Source organism: Lampetra planeri, chromosome 64 (genome assembly GCF_965212315.1).
Source record: "Lampetra planeri chromosome 64, kcLamPlan1.2.h2, whole genome shotgun sequence".
NCBI classification, from domain to species: Eukaryota; Metazoa; Chordata; class Hyperoartia; order Petromyzontiformes; family Petromyzontidae; genus Lampetra; species Lampetra planeri.
This window is the reverse complement of record NC_136170.1, coordinates 1,111,936-1,135,785: the sequence shown is the minus strand read 5'-3', so window position 1 is coordinate 1,135,785 and position 23,850 is coordinate 1,111,936. Positions and strand designations below refer to the sequence as shown.

At 43.4% G+C, this 23,850-nt stretch overlaps 1 protein-coding gene across 1 annotated transcript in view; it reads left to right on the top strand.

Moving 5' to 3' along the window:
- Window positions 1-23,850, top strand: part of LOC144737070 (uncharacterized) — a 73,317-nt gene that overhangs the window by 35,117 nt on the left and 14,350 nt on the right. The window contains exons 21-34 of the mRNA XM_078619722.1: window positions 364-502; window positions 764-874; window positions 2,061-2,237; window positions 2,799-3,041; window positions 3,222-3,378; window positions 5,120-5,251; window positions 6,407-6,548; window positions 8,765-8,805; window positions 10,702-15,998; window positions 17,341-17,428; window positions 18,667-18,923; window positions 19,015-19,060; window positions 20,150-20,290; window positions 22,159-22,348. Coding sequence (XP_078475848.1) covers window positions 364-502; window positions 764-874; window positions 2,061-2,237; window positions 2,799-3,041; window positions 3,222-3,378; window positions 5,120-5,251; window positions 6,407-6,548; window positions 8,765-8,805; window positions 10,702-15,998; window positions 17,341-17,428; window positions 18,667-18,923; window positions 19,015-19,060; window positions 20,150-20,290; window positions 22,159-22,348 — 7,161 coding nt within the window. The remainder of the gene's footprint in view (window positions 1-363; window positions 503-763; window positions 875-2,060; window positions 2,238-2,798; window positions 3,042-3,221; window positions 3,379-5,119; window positions 5,252-6,406; window positions 6,549-8,764; window positions 8,806-10,701; window positions 15,999-17,340; window positions 17,429-18,666; window positions 18,924-19,014; window positions 19,061-20,149; window positions 20,291-22,158; window positions 22,349-23,850) is intronic.

The window sequence follows — 23,850 nt, the reverse complement described above, 5'->3', positions numbered from 1 at the left end:
GTCCACGTTGACGACGCCCACGAGTACCTTGTGCCCTCTTTTAGCCCCGCCCCCCCCCTCCCGATACGTTCCATTCATTGGCTACCACATTCTGATAAGCTCCTCCCCCCCTCTCCTCCCCCCTTAACTTGTATTTAAGAGCTTGCATCTTGAATCCCTGCCTCACTTGATGCAGCAAATCTGGCTGTGACGGTCCCACCTGATGACGGAGACTTGTGTTGCCTCCGAAACGTCGTGATTTTATTGTTTTATTTTTATTAATTTTAATTTAATTTTTTTACCTACGTGACTTTACCGAAAGAACTAAGAGTATGGTGGTGACCTCTCACCATGCTATGATCGCGCGTGGGTTGTCTTGTCCAGCACGTGCATGAACGCACAATGGAGCTGCACGTCCAAGGTCTGCCAGGGCCTGTGTTTCGTGTACGGAGAGGGCCACCACACGACCTTCGACGGGAAGCAGTATGTCTTCGACGGGTCCTGCCAGTACATCCTGAGCCAGGTGCGCTGTCAATATGTTTTAGTCATATGCAAATTAATCCACTGCACCCTGCGTGCATCTGATGGTTGGGAAGCTTTTCCGTGGTGGGTCGTGAGGACTGGAGTTGAGAAACACTCACATAGAGGCTCATCACGGCCTCTTATTAATATACCACCTGTGTGTGTATTTCGTGAGTATATCTGCGTGGCTTCTATTTTTCATCCATGATATATTTGTTGCTTAACCCTATGCTCTGTAACCACTTTGTTGTTTTTCTTGCAGGATTCCTGTGGGAACAGCAGTGGCTCATTCCGAATCACCACTGAGAATGAGCCGTGTGGAACCACAGGCACCACCTGCTCCAAGATAGTTCACTTTTTCGTCGGGGAAAGGGTAGAATTTAAAGAAAAAAAATTCTGTATTGAATATATTGTCATGATTTGGGGTCGCAATATGATTCAAAATTGTATTCCATTTTGGTGCATCTTAAAGGTGTCATCTTCAGGAATGTAACAAAGTCACTTTTGTTCTATAGCGTTCATTCCATTAACCTCCAGGTAACGACAACTAAATGGCTAATCTGCGTGTATGTATGTTTGGGGATCTAGATTGTTCCACCAACTTGAGTGAAGGAGCTGTCCTTTGAAAGCTCACGTGGTTTACGTGAATGAGGTCAAACTTACAAAAACAGCTTTACTTTTGATCCGATCATTTTATTTATCTGCGCCAGTAATGCATATCTGGCTTACGATTTACAATATCGCAATGCATGAAACAAGTTTGCAGCCCTAATTCATAAGCCTTTGTGAAGGGGTGAGGGTCATGTGAGTTGATCCGTAGCATGGGCAGACCTCTAAGGTAGAGTGATACATGGGGTCTTTTTTTGAGAATTCTTCCCTTGCCAAAAAAAGCAGACATTATCTATATCCGAATAGCATGTGCTAATTGGTGGACATGCTATGCTCAAGTAAAATGGCAATTTATGATTATGCCAATTATTACCCACATCTTTAAAGTATCATCAATTTACGTAAAAAATATTGGAACTGCCCGGGAGCTTAATATATAAATTTGTATGCCCAACAAAACTGATGGGGTCTGGTTGCTTAAAGGTCAGAGCACTGTGCTGGCACTGCTGAAATCCTGCTTTTGAAAATGGGCAGTCGCCTCTTATAAAACTGGGTTTTGAAGATTCACGAGTTGATGTTTTCTGCCCATTCAAGATATAACTGCACAAAATAACCTCATCACATAAAATTAGATGTTGCACTTCAATTGCCTACATTACAGATCTGAGAATTAAAAAAATATCAGTTTGATTGCCATGCAACAAACATTACTCCCAGTGACAGAGCAGGTGGGAATTTCTGCCCCCTGCCATGTGGAATAGAGCTCACCTGAATGGCTCTCAGAGGTAACTCTGCTATATTCTTCCTTCGGCTGTTCTTTGACATGGTGGGTCCTACCGGTCTTTAAAGTTCCAAATTAATTAATAATCTCATGGCACAAAGCGGCGATGGTCTAACTGGCCGTATAACCTCAGAAACTCAACCGCACTGCTCATGCTGTGTCCTCAAAGGCTGACGAGCTGGTGTTGACGGACGGAACCGTAAAGGGGAGTTTGCTGGATTTGCCGGGGTCGCCGTTCCACGTGCGCCGCATGGGCATCTACACTGTGGTGGAGACGTCGCTCGGGGTCACGGTCATCTGGGATGGTCACACGGCCGTGTCCGTCCACGTGAACCCACAGTTCAAGGTACAGGAGAGATCAGTCACTTGGAATGGCTTTAGCCGGTAGTTGGGGAGTCACTGGCCACAGAGACGACCGTGTGTCACTCGGGGAGCTAACTCCACATCACAGAAGTTGGGCCGGTACCACTAAGATCCTGGGTTCGTTTCTTGGGCCTGAGTGTCTCTTACTTAAAGTCAGACACACTAAGCAAATATCACTGAGGTTTTAAGCTGGACTTGAACAGGAACAGGGAGTTGACAGCACGAATGGCTGAAGCAAGGGAGTTCTAACCGCTAGGGCAGCATAGAAGAATGAGTGACTTCCCACTGAACGAAAGTTGGCTGGGAGTTTCGACAGAAAGACTAGGTTGCTGGAGCAGCATAGTGCATGGAGGGAAGTAAAGTAAAATGAGTAGAGCTTGGTAGGAGAGTGCATGGAGGGCAGTAAAGTGAGACGAGAGCCAAGAGACAGGCAGGGTTTAGTCCATGGAGGATCTTGAAGATCTGGGATTTGGAGCCAGTGGAGGGATCGGGAGGATTGGAGGTGAGCACTGTGCGAGCGTGACCCCTGTGAATTTCCCCACAGGGTCACGTGTGTGGCCTTTGCGGAGATTACGATGGCAAGGTGGCCAACGATTTTGTGACGCGCACGGGCTCGGTGGCAGCGAGCGCTCCCGAGTTCGCCGCTGGCTGGAAGGAGTCCGGCTCTGGGTGCCCTGACCTTTCGCGAGTGTCCGACCCGTGCACCATAAACCACCATCGTGAGAGCTGGGCACACAAGCAGTGCTCCGTACTCAAGGATGGGGTGTTCAAGCAGTGTCACAACATGGTACGTGTGTGTGTCTGCGTGTGCGCACACATTTGTGCACATGCGTTTGTGTGTGCATGTTCATTTACTTCTGCGTGCGTGTGTGCATTTGTGTGTGTGGTCACACGTTGGTGTGTGTGTGTTTGCCTTTGTGCATGCTCACATTCGTATTAATGTGTTATTGTGTGTGTTTATTTTCAGGTCGAGTACCTGCCCTACTACACTGCGTGCGTGCGCGACTCTTGCGGTTGTGACACTGGTGGCGACTGCCACTGCCTGTGCACGGCGCTAGCGTCATACGCACAAGCGTGCGGCTCGGCGGGTGTGTGCCTACGTTGGAGGACACCGGACCTGTGCCGTGAGTAGCCACCACACCCAGCGGCTATGACACAGAATAGTACAAATAGAGGTGTCCGGGTGGCTCTGCGGAGCTGATAGAAAGTCAGAGTTCAGAGTACCAATCCAATGCCAGGTTTCAGCCGACCAACTGTAGCTGAATCAGATTCCCACGTGTCGCCAGTTGGTGGTATCAGGATGTTCACTTAGAACTATGCAAAAACAACCATCACGTACATTTAAAAAAAAATGCATTACTTAATTACGAGTTCACTACCTGATAAAGCTCAAAGCAGTTTTGAGCGAAATGAGGTATGTTGATGTTACATTCAGTCATAAAAAGTCTTAAGCCACCGGGGAGGAGCATTATTATCAGAATTTTATCAATACATTGTTGGCACGTATGGAGAGGTGCATGCTTGGAATTAAACTGAGACAGAAAGAAGAACACATGGATTGGAGAACCAAACGCAAGTTAAGGACAATATTGACTGCCAAGAAATGTAAGTGGGCTTGGGCAGAACATGTTGCTGAAGGGATGATGACCAGTAGTTGAGAATAATGATGCAGTGGCAGCCAAAGGAAGGAATGTGACTGAGAGCACATCTACTGCGGAGATGGAGCGATACAATCAGCTCGTGTGCAAGAACTAGATTGATTTGAAGACCGTGACAGATGGCAACGGCGAGGGGAGGCCTTCTTCCAGCATTGGATAGTCGTAGCTTATGTTAAGGATTGAGAAACAACCTTCAAAATCACTGTTAGGCACGTCATTATACGATTCTAATGCAGGGGGTTTTAACCTTTTCTTGTAAATGGACCATGATGGGAAAAACGGACAAATGGGGGAAGGCACTGGAGTGTCTTTCCTACAAAATATATGTATACGATTGGCTTAGTCAGTACAACTATGCTGCCCATTTAAAGCAAAGCTTTCAAGAAAATTAATTGTGAAATGTTGAATACATTAAATGCACGGGGATGCATTATAAGGCGTGCCTGACTGCAACTATAGAGCATAAATTGGGCTTTCCCAGTTGCTCGCTCCTGGCACTTTCTCCTTCAGTCTATATGGTTAAATAGGGGTTCCTTGTATTTTTGTGCATCTGTATGTATCTGCAACTACAAACGTATTGCTCTGTTTACATATGTGAGTCCATGTTTCTACATTGGTATGTGTTTATATACACCTGTGTGCTGTCTGGTGTTTATTCATGTACATGTGTGAGTGTACTTGCACGTATTTACCTACATGTGTATGAAGGTGTATGTGAATGCATTGTCATACATATGTGTCTGTGTGCAGCGAGTGGTATTGCAGTGGTCAATGCACTGCATTACGATAATTGGAAACCCGAGTTAGATTCCGACTCATGGCCAATATCAGTGATGATTATCTGAACTGGTCATGAGCCTCCTTTAAATCGACTCGGTCTGAAATGATTACATGGTAAGGTGTGTAACATTGGCATTGGGGAGACACAGGCGATCTGGTGTAGTCCTTATCACACCACCCTTGAGTACCATGTTGGCTTGCATAGGTATATGGGTATTTTTTTGTCTTTATACGTATATGTCTTCACGTGTATGTGTGTTCATTGACGTACGTTTGTGTTCATATGTAGGTGTGTTCATTCACTTACGTATTTGTGTGTTCTCATTTCTTGGTGTTTCTTCATTTATGTGTATGTGTTTAATCATTTATGTGTATGTGTTTAATCACTCGTGTGTTTGTCTGTACGTGTGCAATTTATCTTCCACAGCGCTTGGCTGTGACTTGTACAACAAGGATGAGGATCAGTGCGACTGGCATTACCGGGAGTGTGGCCGGGGCTGCCAGCGCTCCTGCACCAACAGGAATGCCATCTGTACCGCTAACCTGCCCCCGCTGGAAGGTGAAGCCACTTCTTGGGTTCCCGTGAAACCACATTTATTGATCGCAGATGCCTCTCCTCATGTGGACGGTTTGGCATGTGCCATGATTTTAGATAAAACCCTTCAGTACTTCCGCGTCTCCACGAGCCACATAACTCAAGCGTGAATTCGAGTTGCTGTCCCGGTGGCGCGTTTCTGGATTTTTTTTGGTCAATTCAAATTTGCCTCCAATTAGGGCTGCCACCCAAATATTCCGGGTGGGTCTTGCTTCACAGGCTAGCTTGCATTCCCGATGTTAGAATTCAGATAGAGAAAAAATACATAACCAAGTATGTTACATTAGCAGAAACATAGAATTTAGTTTTCAATTTAATAATTTATTTGTCATCAACGTGGTCTTGACCTTTGACTCACAATTATATCTGGGAAAGTCTTACTCAGAAACATGTCTAGGAAAGACCTGCTCAGCTCACGTGGTAACTCAAGTAACTTAGAAAGTCATGGAAAATGTTTTTTTTTTTAAGTGAAACTTTAGTTATCTTTCATATTGTAGCCTGCACAGAAATAAAATAAAAAAAAATCATTGAGTTGGCTGTCCCATGGAAATGCATATTCGCGTTCCTCTGACATTGTGAGCATAATTAATGTGGGGCAGAAAGGCGTTTTTTTATATGTCAGAAATATAGTAAATCTACTATTTAAAGAATATAAAATCCAAAAATCGGTGGAAATCAATTTTCAACCAACCCTCAGACCAGGCACTGCTCCAGAAATGCAGCCATTTAAACTGTGTTTTCACCATTGACTCGATATCAGAGAATCTTCTCTCTGGTCTGGTTCTTGATAAAATTAAGCCAATGTCTCCATCGTCAACCACACAGTAAATCGAATTTTGAATCGGGTTCTAATCATGCAGCATGTTGGCTCCCATGTGACCCTGTGATAACACCATATGTGTAAATATTTGATTTAAAAGTGCATTCTGGTTCCTGTAAGTTTTATCATCTGATTTGTGTCGTCTGTTTCATTTAGTGTGCTAACCGTAACACCACAGCAGCATTTATTTTTCATGAGAAATCCATAAAGTGTTCGAACGATCGAAACTCATTCACGCGATTAAATGTATCGTGAGCGATCTTAATAACCGATTCTAATGTGCACCGTGACCTCTGCAGGCTGCTACCCGACCTGCCCGAGTGATCGGCCGTTTCTGAACGAGAGTAGCATGACCTGCGTGGAGCAGTGCGACTGCGTCTCTAACGGAACCACCTACAAGGCTAACGACAGGATTCCAAACAATAACCCGTGCGAAATCTGGTGAGCCCGCAGTTCACGCACAGCGCTTGCAGCCGGGCCTTGTTCAGTGTGGTGGCGCACGCCTGTGTGATCCAACGCTTCGGAGACAAAACTTAGTGGATCACAGAGAGATTTGTGAAATTCCAAACCCGCTGGTCTGTGAGGTTGCCAAGAGATGGCGATACAGCTATTGGGTTCAACTGTTGTAAATGGTAGAGCAGATGAGCAGTGCCGGGGCCGATAAGCCAATTAACTGGTCAAAGGAATTTATTTTCATAATTTGGAACTCATTCACATGAACTGCATATCATAAACTTTCAAAAGGAATTGCATTCATTGATAAAAGGAGGCATTATCTTGACATACATAATACATGGAAAATGCATACATACAGATATGTACAAACTAGCGTGAAGTACCCGGCATTGCCGGGTTTTTAAAAATATTTCAAATCTACTCTTAAAAATCTTAACAGCAGAGCATACTGACTGTGGTGGTACCTGCTATGATTACAGCAGTGCATACCGACTGTGGTGGTACCTGCTATCACTACAGTAGTACATGCTGACTCTTTAGCAGTATTTATTGACTCTATAGCACAAAGTACTCACCTAACAGAGTGGCGTGGTGAGGCGTAGTCCCGTGCAGAGCCTCCGGCCTCGCCTAGATTGTCCAGCCGGCTGAGGTGGCACCTTGGCAGGCTGGGGCTGGGCTGCTACCCCCTGACCCCCCTCCCCAGCCACGATCTCTCCGGCCGCTCTGCAGTAATATCTACGGCATATAGCGGTAGCATCTAGCGACTGTATAGTAGTAATAACTGCACGCATCGGGGTGGCGGGGGACATCACACAGTGAAGAATTAACGTCAGCGTTTAGTGTATCTTTATAGCATTTTTAACGCGAAAGAAAATGTCCCCCTCACTCCCACTGAAGGCGTGCGACTTGGCATGGGCCGTCCCCCCCACCAAAGGCGCGTGAGTTGGTATGGTCGTGCGCGCGTCATAAATAAATAAATAAGCGCGAAAAAACGCACTCAATCGATAATTACACATTTTTAAAGTTGACGGATGTGAAAAAGGAATAGCGCTTGCTCACCGCGGGGCTTACGGCTTGGTACCTGGCTATTTTCTTTTTTCCTTAAACCCCACCGTTGGAGAGGCAAATCGTTCGCAAGCGCGCGAACAGACACAAACCCACAAACAAACCCACAAACAGACAATTTTTGACTTTTATTTTTATAGATTGTGAACATTTTTGCTTCTGGGAGGAAATCAGATAATTATTTCAAAGATACATTTATACGACAGATCTTTTAACAATTTTTTATGAATCTGATATAACTGAAAATTAGGCCTAGATATGAAATATCTCATGATGCAAATATTTTTCTTTTGGATTGACCTGAAAACGTGACATCAAAGGAGAAAAAAGCACTTCCATATCATTGCTTTCGTAATTTTCCAGTAAAAAGTGTCGTAAAAATTAAATCTGAAATTGCGGCAAAAAATCCGACATTGAATTTTTTTTATCTGAAATTCATCCCTAAAACATACAAAATAAATAAGGCCTTCTTCCCACGTAAAAAAAAGTATGTAATTTTTGCACATCCAATCAGCCGCACGGCCTTCTGGTAGTGCATCTTATCAGCAGCATTGGTTCAATGCAAACAAACTAGTCTGGTTTTGATATTCATTGTCTCATCGGCAGTCAGGCTTGCTTGAACCAATAAGAGTTTACTGCCCGATTTTATAGGAAAGGCCCCTTTCCACACTCACAACGAATACAGCTTAGATGATTATGATGTACTACTATTACTTTTTTTTATTTGACCAGGTAAGGCCCACTAAGCTACATAGCTCTTTTCCAGGAGCGTCCTGGCCACATATAGCTCAACTGAGTGGCTTTCATTATGTGGAAAATTATAGCAGCCAAATACTCTAAACGCACGTTTCTGAATGTGGAGAGAAAAACTGGAGGACCCAGAGAAAAATCCACGCGATCATAAGGGGAATATGCAAACTCCAAAGAAACAGGCGTCAGGGTTGGGATCTAACCCATGACCTGTGATCAATCAATATGTGATCAATCAAGCGGCATGTCACGGAGCATTTGACTTGATAACACATTTATATCCCTCAAAATGAGCCTGAGTGAGGTGGCAGAGTTGTGCTTGCATTTGTTCTCAGTCCCGTTTGTCGCATGTACGCTATTAACATGGGTCTGTGTTTGCCCATCAGTTCCTGTACAATCGACGGCATTTCCTGCACAATTATCCCAGGTAAGCACAACCGTACATTCCACCATAGAATGATCCCCAAGGTGGTAAATATACATGTACATTTTTCAAGCCACTCCCCACAGCATGCAAATTGTGGTTATTGTGTGACCATACTTTATCACACTGGTCAGCACAGGTTAGTGAAGGTAAGGAGCATCGATGTAGCAGTAAGATCAAGATTCAGAGCTGATTCCATCCAGTGCATTTCATCCCTTGCTTTCCTCTATAACGAAATCCCGAATTGAAATTTACCCTGGTGAAGTGCTGGAGGTAGAGTTATGGTTAGGGTCAGGATCAGTAGGAAGGCTTTTTCTCATGGAATGTTTGAATAGTTGGTTATGGTTCGGCTTGGTGGTTGGTTTTCTTGTTATGGTTAGTAGGATGGTTAGTACTGTACTAGTGCCTGGTGGGATAGTTGGTTGGGGTTAGAGATAGGGCGAGCATTTGGTTGGCTCGTGTTCTCTGCCCCTAAACTACTTGCCTCTTTTCTTTATAACATATCACCTATAAAATTTTTGCTCGCTTTTTATTTGTTTGTTTTTTACAGTACCCTTTTTTACATTTCAAACGTTTCAACTTTCTTGTTAGACATTTGTTGAGATGTAGAGATGGAATTCAGATGACACCATGCGTTAATCCATGTGTTAAGTTCGAAAGACAGCTGGAAGGCCTATTCATGATTTTTTTTTACGAATTGTAGCACGGAAGTTTAGCTCAGTTGTTGAATTTGCGCAGCCAGCCAGACTGTTGTGGATTCTGATTTTATTAGGCTTATCAAAGTTTATTTTAGGTCCATAAAGGTCAAAGTGAAGGTTCCAGACTTAGGGAGGGGCAAGGCCATTGATGGATTTAAATGCCAGGGCAAGGATCTTGTTGTCCACATGCTTGTGAATACAAAGCCGGTAAAGCGAGTCCAGGACTGGGGTGATGGGAGCACAATATTGGTTTGGTAAAGCACCCGGTCTATGGCATTTTAGACTATCTGTAGTTTATTGAGATATGCTGCAATAAATCTAGCCTTGATGTGACAAAAGCATGCACCAGCAGTAGCAGGGGTGAGGTATGGACAGGCAATCTTGGGGAGGTGGAGAAGGAAGCTCAGCACAGGTTCCAGAAGGATGCCAAGGTTGCGGACAATGGGGATGAGGATCCATCAAATGCTGACGAGAATCAAAAATAATAGCTCCTGTTTTTCTGACATTTAACTAAAGGAATTTCGAGCTCATCAAATAATATAAATTTGATAAACAGTCGAACAGCACTTCTATAGCTCTGAAATCAATGCTGGAGGCATAATGGTGAAGTTTGGTGTCATGAACCTACGTGTGAAAGTCGACCCCATGTTTGCGGATGATGTTGCTGCGGGGTATCATTTAAGTGCTCAAGAGTTTTTTTAGCATGATAAGTGAAGAAATTTGGTTCGAATAAAAACATGGTAGAGTATTTCAGATGTAATCAAGAAAAGTCTGTGACGGGGAGAACACTTGCAGGGTGGAATTGGGCAGGTTACCTAGACGAGTGTAGGAGTGATACCCATAGGTTGGCGACCAAGGAGAAGAGCTAAAGCCACATGATGGTGATCATGGGACTATTAGAGTGGTCCTCGAAGGTCATGTCCACTGTGTAACAATAATAATTTCTGAAACAAGGTGGTCAGACAATGTAAGAGCCATTCTGGGATTAGGGTGCAGCAGTACAACATCACTGGGCAAGATGAACTCTTGAGCTTCAAGTGTGAGAAGTTGAGAGTTGTGTTCTCTCACATACACATTAAGAATGGGGTTGCTTGTAAATGATGTGAAATGTTGCCCCTATGGTTAGCAGCATGAGTTTCAATGCAGTGTTTAAGAAAAGTGTTTCATGTAATAACGTGGTTGTTTTACTTTTGTTATATAGGGTGTCCACAAACCATGACCACTATTACTCCAAGAACCACAGAATCAACAACTACAACCTCATCCTCAACAGCTCCTCCAACAACTATCTTAACTACCAGGGAGTCAACAACTAGACCACCATCCACATCAGCTTCTGCACTCACCACTGAACCATCCACAACAGGAACTCCATCAACCACCTCAGTAACCACCGAATCAACAGCTACACCCCCACCCACAACAGCACCTCCATCAACCACCTCAATAATCACCGAATCAACAACTACACCCCCACCCACAACAGCACCTCCATCTACCACGCCAATAACCGAATCAACAACTACACCCCCACCCACAACAGCACCTCTATCTACCACCTCAATAACCACCGAATCAACAACTACACCACCACCCACAACAGCACCTCCATCAACCACCTCAATAATCACCGAATCAACAACTACACCACCATCCACAACAGAACCTCCATCTACCACCTCAATAATCACCGAATCAACAACTACACCCCCACCCACAACAACACCTCCATCTACCACCTCAATAATCACCGAATCAACAACTCCACCCCCACCCACAACAGTACCTCCATCAACCACCTCAATAACCACCGAATCAACAACTACACCCCCACCCACAACAGCACCTCCATCTACCACCTCAATAATCACAGAATCAACAACTACACCCCCACCCACAACAACACCTCCATCAACCACCTCAATAATCACCGAATCAACAACTACACCCCCACCCACAACAACACCTCCATCAACCACCTCAATAATCACCGAATCAACAACTACACCCCCACCCACAACAACACCTCCATCAACCACCTCAATAACCGAATCAACAACTAAACCTCCACCCACAACAGCACCTCCATCTACCACTTCAATAATCACAGAATCAACAACTCCACCCCCACCCACAACAGGAACTCCATCAACCATCTCACCAGGTCCATGCATCTGGACATCATGGGACAGCATTGACTACCCCGATGTTAATTCACCAAATGACAATGAGACATATGCTCACTACCAGGAGAAGACAGGACATGCCATCTGTGGGACCGGTGTTCCCATGTTAATAGATTGTCGGGCAAAAGATTATGTAATGTATAAATTGTCAGACACGGGGACTGGCATCACGTGTGATGTCAACGAAGGGCTCCTGTGCTTGAAAGATTTGCAGCGTCCGTACCCTAAAAAATGTAAAAACTATGAGATCCGAGTGTGCTGTCCACCAACAATTACCACGCCAACAACTATACCATCCACAACAGCACCTCCATCTACCACCTCAATAACCGAATCAACAACTACACCCCCATCCACAACAGCACCTTCATCAACCACCTCAATAACCACCGAATCAACAGCTACACCACCACCCACAACAGCACCTCCATCTACCACCTCAATAATCACCGAATCAACAACTACACCACCACCCACTACAGCACCTCCATCAACCACCTCAATAATCACCGAATCAACAACTACACCACCACCCACAACAGCACCTCCATCAACCACCTCAATAATCACCGAATCAACAACTACACCACCATCCACAACAGAACCTCCATCTACCACCTCAATAATCACCGAATCAACAACTACACCCCCACCCACAACAACACCTCCATCTACCACCTCAATAATCACCGAATCAACAACTCCATCCCTACCCACAACAGTACCTCCATCAACCACCTCAATAACCACGGAATCAACAACTACACCCCCACCCACAACAGCACCTCCATCTACCACCTCAATAATCACAGAATCAACAACTACACCCCCACCCACAACAACACCTCCATCAACCACCTCAATAATCACCGAATCAACAACTACACCCCCACCCACAACAACACCTCCATCAACCACCTCAATAATCACCGAATCAACAACTACACCCCCACCCACAACAACACCTCCATCAACCACCTCAATAACCGAATCAACAACTACACCTCCACCCACAACAGCACCTCCATCTACCACTTCAATAATCACAGAATCAACAACTCCACCCCCACCCACAACAGGAACTCCATCAATCATCTCACCAGGTCCATGCATCTGGACATCATGGGACAGCATTGACTACCCCGATGTTAATTCACCAAATGACAATGAGACATATGCTCACTACCAGGAGAAGACAGGACATGCCATCTGTGGGACCGGTGTTCCCATGTTAATAGATTGTCGGGCAAAAGATTATGTAATGTATAAATTGTCAGACACGGGGACTGGCATCACGTGTGATGTCAACGAAGGGCTCCTGTGCTTGAAAGATTTGCAGCGTCCGTACCCTAAAAAATGTAAAAACTATGAGATCCGAGTGTGCTGTCCACCAACAATTACCACGCCAACAACTATACCATCCACAACAGCACCTCCATCTACCACCTCAATAACCGAATCAACAACTACACCCCCATCCACAACAGCACCTTCATCAACCACCTCAATAACCACCGAATCAACAGCTACACCACCACCCACAACAGCACCTCCATCAACCACCTCAATAATCACCGAATCAACAACTACACCACCACCCACTACAGCACCTCCATCAACCACCTCAATAATCACCGAATCAACAACTACACCACCACCCACAACAGCACCTCCATCAACCACCTCAATAATCACCGAATCAACAACTACACCACCATCCACAACAGAACCTCCATCTACCACCTCAATAATCACCGAATCAACAACTACACCCCCACCCACAACAACACCTCCATCTACCACCTCAATAATCACCGAATCAACAACTCCACCCCCACCCACAACAGTACCTCCATCAACCACCTCAATAACCACCGAATCAACAACTACACCCCCACCCACAACAGCACCTCCATCTACCACCTCAATAATCACAGAATCAACAACTACACCCCCACCCACAACAACACCTCCATCAACCACCTCAATAATCACCGAATCAACAACTACACCCCCACCCACAACAACACCTCCATTAACCACCTCAATAATCACCGAATCAACAACTACACCCCCACCCACAACAACACCTCCATCAACCACCTCAATAACCGAATCAACAACTACACCTCCACCCACAACAGCACCTCCATCTACCACTTCAATAATCACAGAATCAACAACTCCACCCCCACCCACAACAGGAACTCCATCAACCATCTCACCAGGTCCATGCATCTGGACATCATGGGACAGCATTGACTACCCCGATGTTAATTCACCAAATGACAATGAGACGTATGCTCACTACCAGGAGAAGACAGGACATGCCATCTGTGGGACCGGTGTTCCCATGTTAATAGATTGTCGGGCAAAAGATTATGTAATGTATAAATTGTCAGACACGGGGACTGGCATCACGTGTGATGTCAACGAAGGGCTCCTGTGCTTGAAAGAATTGCAGCGTTCGTACCCTAAAAAATGTAAAAACTATGAGATCCGAGTGTGCTGTCCACCAACAATTACCACGCCAACAACTATACCATCCACAACAGCACCTCCATCAACCACCCCAATAACCGAATCAACAACTACACCCCCACCCACAACAGCACCTCCATCTACCACCTCAATAATCACAGAATCAACAACTACACCCCCACCCACAACAACACCTCCATCAACCACCTCAATAATCACCGAATCAACAACTACACCCCCACCCACAACAACACCTCCATCAACCACCTCAATAACCGAATCAACAACTACACCTCCACCCACAACAGCACCTCCATCTACCACTTCAATAATCACAGAATCAACAACTCCACCCCCACCCACAACAGGAACTCCATCAACCATCTCACCAGGTCCATGCATCTGGACATCATGGGACAGCATTGACTATCCCGATGTTAATTCACCAAATGACAATGAGACGTATGCTCACTACCAGGAGAAGACAGGACATGCCATCTGTGGGACCGGTGTTCCCATGTTAATAGATTGTCGGGCAAAAGATTATGTAATGTATAAATTGTCAGACACGGGGACTAACATCACGTGTGATGTCAACAAAGGGCTCCTGTGCTTGAAAGAATTGCAGCGTTCGTACCCTAAAAAATGTAAAAACTATGAGATCCGAGTGTGCTGTCCACCAACAATTACCACGCCAACAACTATACCATCCACAACAGCACCTCCATCTACCACCTCAATAACCGAATCAACAACTACACCCCCACCCACTACAGCACCTCCATCAACCACCTCAATAATCACCGAATCAACAACTGCACCACCATCCACAACAGCACCTCCATCTACCATCTCAATAACCACAGAATCAACAACTGCACCACCACCCACAACAGCACCTCCATCAACCACCTCAATAATCACCGAATCAACAACTACACCCCCACCCACAACAGCACCTCCATCAACCACCCCAATAACCGAATCAACAACTACACCCCCACCCACAACAGCACCTCCATCAACCACCTCAATAACCGTATCAACAACTACACCACCACCCACAACAGCACCTCCATCTACCACCTCAATAATCACAGAATCAACAACTACACCCCCACCCACAACAGCACCTCCATCTACCACCTCAATAATCACAGAATCAACAACTACACCTCCACCCACAACATCGCCTCCATCTACCACCTCAATAATCACAGAATCAACAACTACACCCCTACCCACAACAGCATCTCCATCAACCGCTTCATTAATAATCGAATCAACAACTACAACATGTGTGTGGTCCAAATGGTTAAATTCTGATATCCCCAACTTAAAAAATGACGGTGACAATGAGACATTTGCACACATCAGGGAGAGTGGTACCGACATCTGCCCTATGAGCTATCCTGTGAATATCGCATGCCAAGTGGTGGGTTCTCCAGATTTAACTTTCCCCAATTTTGTGCAAAATGTCACTTGTGATGTCTCCACTGGACTTCTCTGCCTCAATAAGGATAATGCCCCATTGTGCAAAGACTACCAGATTCGAGTATGCTGTAATCCGATAACCACTACGCCCTTCACAGTGTCATCAACAACCATACAATCAACTGAATCTCCATCAACAACAGTAACATTCCAGCCTTCAAAAAAATCTTCAGCAACCACTTCAATAACTTACAAACCAACAACTGAGACAACAACCGTGACACTGCCAACCACAATAGTAACATCAATTTCAACAAAAACGCTAACAAAATCGTCAAGCACAACGCCATCGAAATCTACAATCAACACGTCTCCACAAACTCCCACCTGCCCTCCAGTAAGTACTGAACCAAATAAATCGTGTTTTTATTCTGAACAGATACTATCGCCGCTATTTTAGCAGTTAAACGTTTTTGGCTATTCAGATAAGAGGTGTTCTAAATTGTTTTTTGAAATGTATTAACAGTTTTTCATGTAATCAATCAATAATTTACGTTTGTAAGGCGCATTTCATCCTTAGATCCCATGGGTAACCAAATTTTAGTCTCAAGGTTATATGATAGGGCCGCAACTATGGGGGGTATGCAGCGTATGCGATCCATAGGGGCCCAGTTGGCCACAAGGGAGTCTCGAATCAATAGATAAGAAAAAATGTTAAGAATATGTTTTTAATGCATTAAAAATTACCTGCACTCTACCATGGACCAAGCCCAATTAACTCATCTGGCTATCAATCGATCATAAAGTTGCGCGATCCACCCCCTTTAAGGAAATCCTAGACCGATGGGCCAGTATGAAAGCAAGACGCAAAATTACTTATTTTATTGTACCCTTACATCTTTTATTTAGCGATACTGTGAGACTGCCTTCTTCTAAATATAATTCGCGGTGCAACTGAATTAATATATAGTTATAGCCTACATATTATTGTATATGGGTGAAAAACATCCGTATTCGTATCTTGCATAGCCCCCTCGTTGAAATAGGTCGTGCCCCTGATTATAGTCTTCCTTCATCCACAGACTCCATTACATTTATATGTCACTATCTCGTGTGTTTCCAGATATATAAATATGAAACTAAGTTTTCAGTCCCATTAAAAAAAATTATTCTGCAATTGGATGAGATCCCTTCAAGTGAACTCTTATCCAAACAAGGGGCTCTGCATTCCATGTGTGCGCTGCTATATGGCAGTCAACCCAAGGTGTTGTTTGTTAATTCACCGACTGGGGGAGAGTAAAGGGCAAATTAACTGAATAAAAAAACATGTAATGTGATGATTTTTTTGAGCAGTAATTTGGTGACTGGGCTGAGACTGTCAACCTGCTTTTACTTTAGAATTCAGTTAAATCACTTATGGCTGAAAACAGGATTCTGGCCCAGAATTTCAGGGGTGCCATCTCATTGGTTATAACCCTTGAGCTACCCAGCCACTTTCAAGTAGCATGTTTTTTAAATATCGTCTTTTCATTTCACTCGCATAACCGTTTACAAAACCATTTCAGATTTGATTTGCCACTAGTGTTAGCCGTGGCAAATTCCACATGTTTATAGTGTATTGCGCTGTCCATTATACCATTAAGATGCGGTTGCATTTGGATGTTTTGTAAACGTAAATGCATGTAATTGTATGTACATATTGTTCTTACTTTGTCATGTCATCTTGTATTTTCTAACAGTGCAAAACTCCAGTCAAGCCAGTATGTGAAAACCAGGAACTACCACAACTTGTCAAGAAAGGATGCTGTGAAGAATACGAGTGCCCATGTGAGTTTGTAGAGCACATTCAGATGGCCTTCACATTTAAAGCTGGGTTTTTCAACACCCCACTGAGCTTTGCCAATTATTGTTTTACTACATGCTCTTGTTCTATTGTAGGTGTGCATGATGGCTGTGAGAGCAGTTAACTGCCAGGAGATGACAGCACAGCACTAGATGCAGTCTACCTATAGATTTTGTCCACTCTCTGGATAGTGTCTGTGGATTGAATCCATCTGTGCGGAGCTTTGGGGATTTTCTCCGGGTACTCCAGGTTCCTCCCACTAAAACATGTAAATGCAGAACGCTTCTAAAAATAAGCGTTACGACACTTGAGACAATTAAAGTAGAGGTTTTAGAGGACTAAAGCCAAATATGGCATATATTTGACTGTTCAGTGTTTCAGGTACTTTCATAAGTATGATATTAAAGTTAGTGTTAAACCCACTACTTCTTCTGTGAAAAGTTCACAAAAGTCTAAGGCCTTTGGCATCCGATTAGCAGTATAAGAAAACTTGTGTCAGTTCCCATCATGCTCTGCGTTCCTAGCCACCATATTATTTATCACCCTAGAGTAGTTCTGCTTTTATTAGGCTGCCATGTGCACAAACAGCCAATCAGAGCCAGCACATTAGGCACCAATAATGGCATTTTAGTTGCCCTCATTTTGACACAAATGTTGGTCATTGAGAAGCTTTATGAAAGGAAAATGACAAGTGTTTATTTTTAAGCTAATGGGTTCTTTTATTTTACCAGTTAAGATCTACAGGACATACACCTGGACTCTAGTTAAACAACAACAAGGTTACAAGTTTGCCAACAGGTTGGACTCAATTGAAAATATAAGGTTTGATAATTAAACCATCGAATAACAGTTGTAATTTACAAAGTGAAAACATTGAAATTGAGTTGGGATGGACACCGAACTGGATTATCAAATGACTGATAGGAAACAAATGGCCAATTCAGGGAAAAAGAAACAGGAAGGCAAAACATTTCATGGTAGGATGAGATCGGACAAATTTGAGCACGCAGGATGGAGGTGGTAAGAGAGTGTGAAGAGTGGAAGACATTGGTGGGGGTGTGGGGGTCCTTTTTCGTGTAGTGGGATGCTGAGGGTTAATGCATAAATAATGCATCTTTGTGTATAGCAGGATGTAGGTAGGGCTGCTTGATTGTCATGCTCTATTTTCTGTGTGTGTGTCCACTTTCACCCCCCTCCCACCCTACCCCCACTCTTAATGCAGGTTGTTGCACAGGATGGGGAGATCCTCACTTTTTGACGTTTGGTGGCAATAAATATGACTTCCAGGGGGTGTGCCAGTATGTTCTGGTGCAGCAGATCAATGGTTCTGGGATAGACTGGAATTTTCACTTCAAAGTACTTATCGACACGTATCATTGTGGGGCCGGAGATGAAGTTTCGTGCCCCCAGAACTTGATCATTTCCTACGAGCAGTACGAAATTCGACTGGAGCGGACAAACAACACAACCAACATAAAGGTATGGGGTAAACTTAAATTCACGATTTATACAATAAATATGTGAGTTAGACCTCCAGGAAATGATGGTTTGGGATTGCTTTGTTTTGCAGGTATTATTGAATGGAATAATTACACCAACTCCCTACAAAATTCCAGGTGAGTTGCTCTGATTTCTATTTGATTCAATGCTGTACTTTATTTTACGTGTTTTCTTTTTGTTAGAATGGTAACCCAAGTCACTCTTGCAAATGCGAGTCATCATCTGATTAAACAAATAAACTTGAACTTGAATATGAACGACTGCTGGTGGAAGTATTTAGGCCTGAATACTGAACGACTTAGTTTCATAAGTTAAGACTTGAAAATAACTGTGATTCAATAAGATAGGTTTGGACAAATACACCTCGTCAATTTGGGACATAATTTAGGGATGGCACCACTGTTCGAGTTCAATATTACAGCAGCAGCCTCCATGGCTGCTCAATTCCCACGGTGCAAGCTGCAATCACACTGGCAGCTGATTGGCTGGGTGCATTGGGAGTAATGACATCATCCTCAGCAACCGCTGCCGCGTCCTTAGGCTTGCAATTTCACTCGGAACCGCATATTTTTTTAAAGTTACGTTTTAACCTAAATCATCTTGGAGTCAATTACAATCGCTGTGTTGATACAGAACTGATTTTCCTTGCAAACTAGCTGGGTAACTGGCTAAATGAGACTTTGATTAATCCATTAATTGAATCGCAGCCTGCTGGATTGTTGGAGCATTTTCTGTACTCCGACCCAAGATCGCAGTGATCCGGTGCATGGTGGCCGCCCATCCAAGCACTATCCCGGCTCAATCCTTCATAGGTTCTGAGGTCTGATAGGGTCGGGCTCATTCCAGGTGATTTGGTTATAGGCTAATATTGTGCACTGTATCTACTGAAAATGTTTTACTCACGGAGTACCGTAATTATAGGGGAAATTACTCGATGACCCAAATCTTATCTGGAATGCCTATATCGACTTTCAAGGTGGATTGGAAAGAAAAGTAATGTTCTGCATTTTCCAATATTGTATACCCAATACTGCGCTTGCTGATAACCTTCCTAAACAAGCAGGCTTGCTCTAAGAAGTCTAATTAATTATAATTAGTACCATTAATATATGTTACAAGAATGTATTTTTCCATAGATAGCAAAATGCATTTGAGACAAAAATGTATGCAGATTGTTTCATGACGAACCTGTACCATTTGTGAAGGTAATTTCTCCATCGATTACACTGGAATCACCTTGACTGTGAACTTCGAGAAGATTAACTCTAGGATAACCTTTGATGGCCAAGAGTTCTTCATTGTGCTGTCACACGCAATCTTTGGGAACAAGACGGAGGGGCAATGTGGTGAGTGGCCATTTCACGTTGCTGCAAACGCAAAGAGTGCTTTCTACAACACATTCCACTTAGCATACAATGCAATTTATATATCATTTAAATGCTACCACATCTCTGGACGCTGTACAGAAATCAGTTGGCATAATAAGGAGAGGGAGCCAGTCATTTTCATAGTTTGGGGTCCCATTTTGATGTATTCATATTTTTTTATACTGTCTCGTTCATATTATCTTCGTGATATATGTTTTGTCTAAGTTTATTCCCACCATTAGAATATAATGTGCATAGTTCATACATAGATTCATCGCGCAATTTGATTATTTGGTGGGTTAGGGTTATATATATAAAACCCACCCTTCACCTGTTAGCCCTGCCTTCCAACAATTCCAGTCACATTTTGATGAACACTGATTCCACTCACCACTTTCCAACAACCAGACTAAATACATTTTTTCTCTTCTCTTTAGTTTAATTTAGTTACCATTTTCTCAGTGCCATCTGCACTTCAGGTTTTTGCTGAATGTGGCACATTATACATCTTGGATTTAGAGATTGACCAAACACTCACACTCACCAGAGCAAAAAGTGAAACGCAATAGCCATTAACTGTTCAAAAGTCCTAGGCGTGAGGCAACTCCATTCACTTCCCAAAATGAAGAATGAGCTTAAGCAGTTGGTTCCAAACTGGTGGGGTCACGTGGCCCTGGGGGAGGGCGCAGTCTGCGCAAGGGATACCGTGCAGGACCATTTTTTGGATGTGTGTGGGGAACGTCGGCGCCACACTGCGGCAACAAAACACACTCCTACACAACAGAAAACAAGTGCCTTATGAACACAAAACACACTGATACACAACATAAAACTAATTCCTGAGTAGCACAAAAAATACGTGTACACAGCATGAAACAAATGCCTTTATAACACTGCATTGGCATGGACGTGTGATCGGTTTGTATTGTAGCCTGAGTAACCTTAGTTGTATTTGTAACTTATGTGGGCAGCGGGGCACGGGGTCTAATCAACTTAATTGGGGGGCCTCCATAACAAAATCTAGGGGAAGATGCTTTAGGGCATGCGTCTCACTTTTACATTGGTTGACCCTGCCAACCAGGGTTCTCCTTGTGAATGGAGGAGCCCTAAAGCTTCTTCCCCTAGATTTTGTTATCGAAGGAACCTAGTTGTGAATGGAGGAGGAGGCCGAGTGGTTGGCCACAGGCTTCATAGCTGCATTAAATGGACCGTTAATGTTGAGACTTGGGGATATGAAGGGAGCTCGCTTGGGGGCTTTGCCAGGTAGGGCCCCTGGGAAGGGAGTTCATTTGCGTATGCTATGTATGTTGAACTTCTTTCGCAACGTTCATATTCAACCGTGCTAATCCAAGGTGCGGGAAAGGACAAGAAACTAAACACAAAAAGCAGTTCTAAAGAAATGAGATTTCAATCTAGATTTTTGCATCGACTAAAGAGGTCAACGCAGCCATGTCCATTTCTTGGAAGACACTTCAGGAAGAAGGCTTCATTGGAGGGATATAGATATGCAGAGTATTTGGCTGCTATACATTTTCACATGATAAGCCACTTCGTTGAGCTGTCATTTGTGGCCAGGTCGTTTCTGAGAAAAGAGCTTTATACCTCAGTGGGCCTTTCCTGGTAAAATAAAAATAGTATATTTTTAGTTTATAAATGTTCATTGCCTGCTGGATTCAGGGCATTAAATAGGAAGTATATTACGTATATTACAATTATATGATTTAAAAAAATGTCAACATCTGTTATTATTTGGGGTAATAGACCATTTGGGTTAACCGTTTGTTAAATACTTTAAATTGTATGTGAATTGAAGATTCCTGACACGAATGGGTTGTTTGACGTTTCAGGGAAGTGCAGCAATGTCCCGTCGAACGATTGTCGCTTGCCAAGTGGTGTCCCAGTTTCCTGTGCAGTCATGGCAGGCGCCTGGAATACGACCACGTGTCGAAACCCCACACCACCAACAAACACACCAACAAAAACACCAATCACAACAACACATTGCCCATCCCAGCCCTGCGACATCCTAAAGAGCAGGTGTGTGTACATATATATTGTCTTAATTGCTGAGTCAAAGCACACACGATTATGATTTCAGTAATATATAATGCATTGTGAGGGTGCTCTACAACAGGTCAGAACCCATTGAGATCGGTTACACAATCCAGAGTGGGTGGGGCACAAGCCCTCTGTTTTTAAATCCTTTATATTAAGTTCACTTGCTTGCTTGCTTGCACGCTTATGACCGTGCAAATCTTTCGGTCGTTTTTTAACCCACTTCCCGTGATCAAATCGAGCTGACATTTTGCACACAGACTCGTTGTGCGTGACAATTTATTTTCGTGAAAATTTTTTTCCTAAATTTTACACTTTTTAGGAAAAAATAAATTATATTTAATTACCAATTGCTTAATGGTGGCAGGCAATCATCTGACCCATAGGTGGCAGCCATCTCAAGCCAGAGGACGAGAGGACTCTAGCCGCCACGCATATAAAGGATTTATAGTGAAAAACGTTGTTTTTACGGGTTAATTTTTTACCAGTTACGTATGAATGGTGGGGCATTTTGCTACGATGATAAATTAGATTATGATTATTAATGTGATGATGATAATCTAGGTGAACTCCTTGCATATATAAGGCCATATTGGCATTTTTTATGTATTAACTGTGGCAACATTTTTTGCATAATGAAAACAAAAATGAACCAAGTACTGAGCCTTCGATAACGCCTTTGTAAATTAGGGAGAAGACTGACACATTTTCAAATTTTACGCAATGGGTTCTTTGTGTGAGCTTTATTTGCAAACCAGCCTGCTGCTTAATTGCTGATGCCACAGTCTGTCAATATCGGGGAAAATTATGATGGTCCAATGTGTCAGCATTTTGAAACACGTGAACATATTTTATTCTTATTGATAAAAGGATAGTTATTGTTTTAAACTGTCCTAATAGCTGTTTTGGTACAGTGTCTTCATCTGAAACCTGATTGCTTTAAATGTAAGAGAGTAATTTTAACACGTAGGCTTTCGCGACTAATGTCATCCATGATACAGTTTTTTTTGGGTTAGATCGCGTAAATATATAAATGTGTCGTTAAAGCCGCCATCACCCGACACAGCCAATTAGTAAGTTTGATCTCGTAAACAACATGCCAACTCGTTACTAGTACAGCACACTGGTGTGGAGAGCAAAGCCACAACATTGACAATCTGAGTACGACGTTTCGCCAGCAAGTTGTAATTACGGGTTTAACGACACATTTATATATTTACGCGATCTAACCCAAAAACCTGTATTATGGATGTAAGAGAGTATTTTCCACCAAATGAGGATCAAGTTTTTAGTTTTACTAAAACAGGTTTAGTAATGATACATGCAACGCGTGCTTTCTAGACAGCAAGAAGCACGAGTGTGACCAAAGTATAGGACCTCCCATCATGCCTGGAATGTCACGCGACATCAACATACTAGGTGCACAATCGCTCCAGCCTTGTGTTAGATCTCCATCTCAAAAATTTAAAATATATATATTTTGT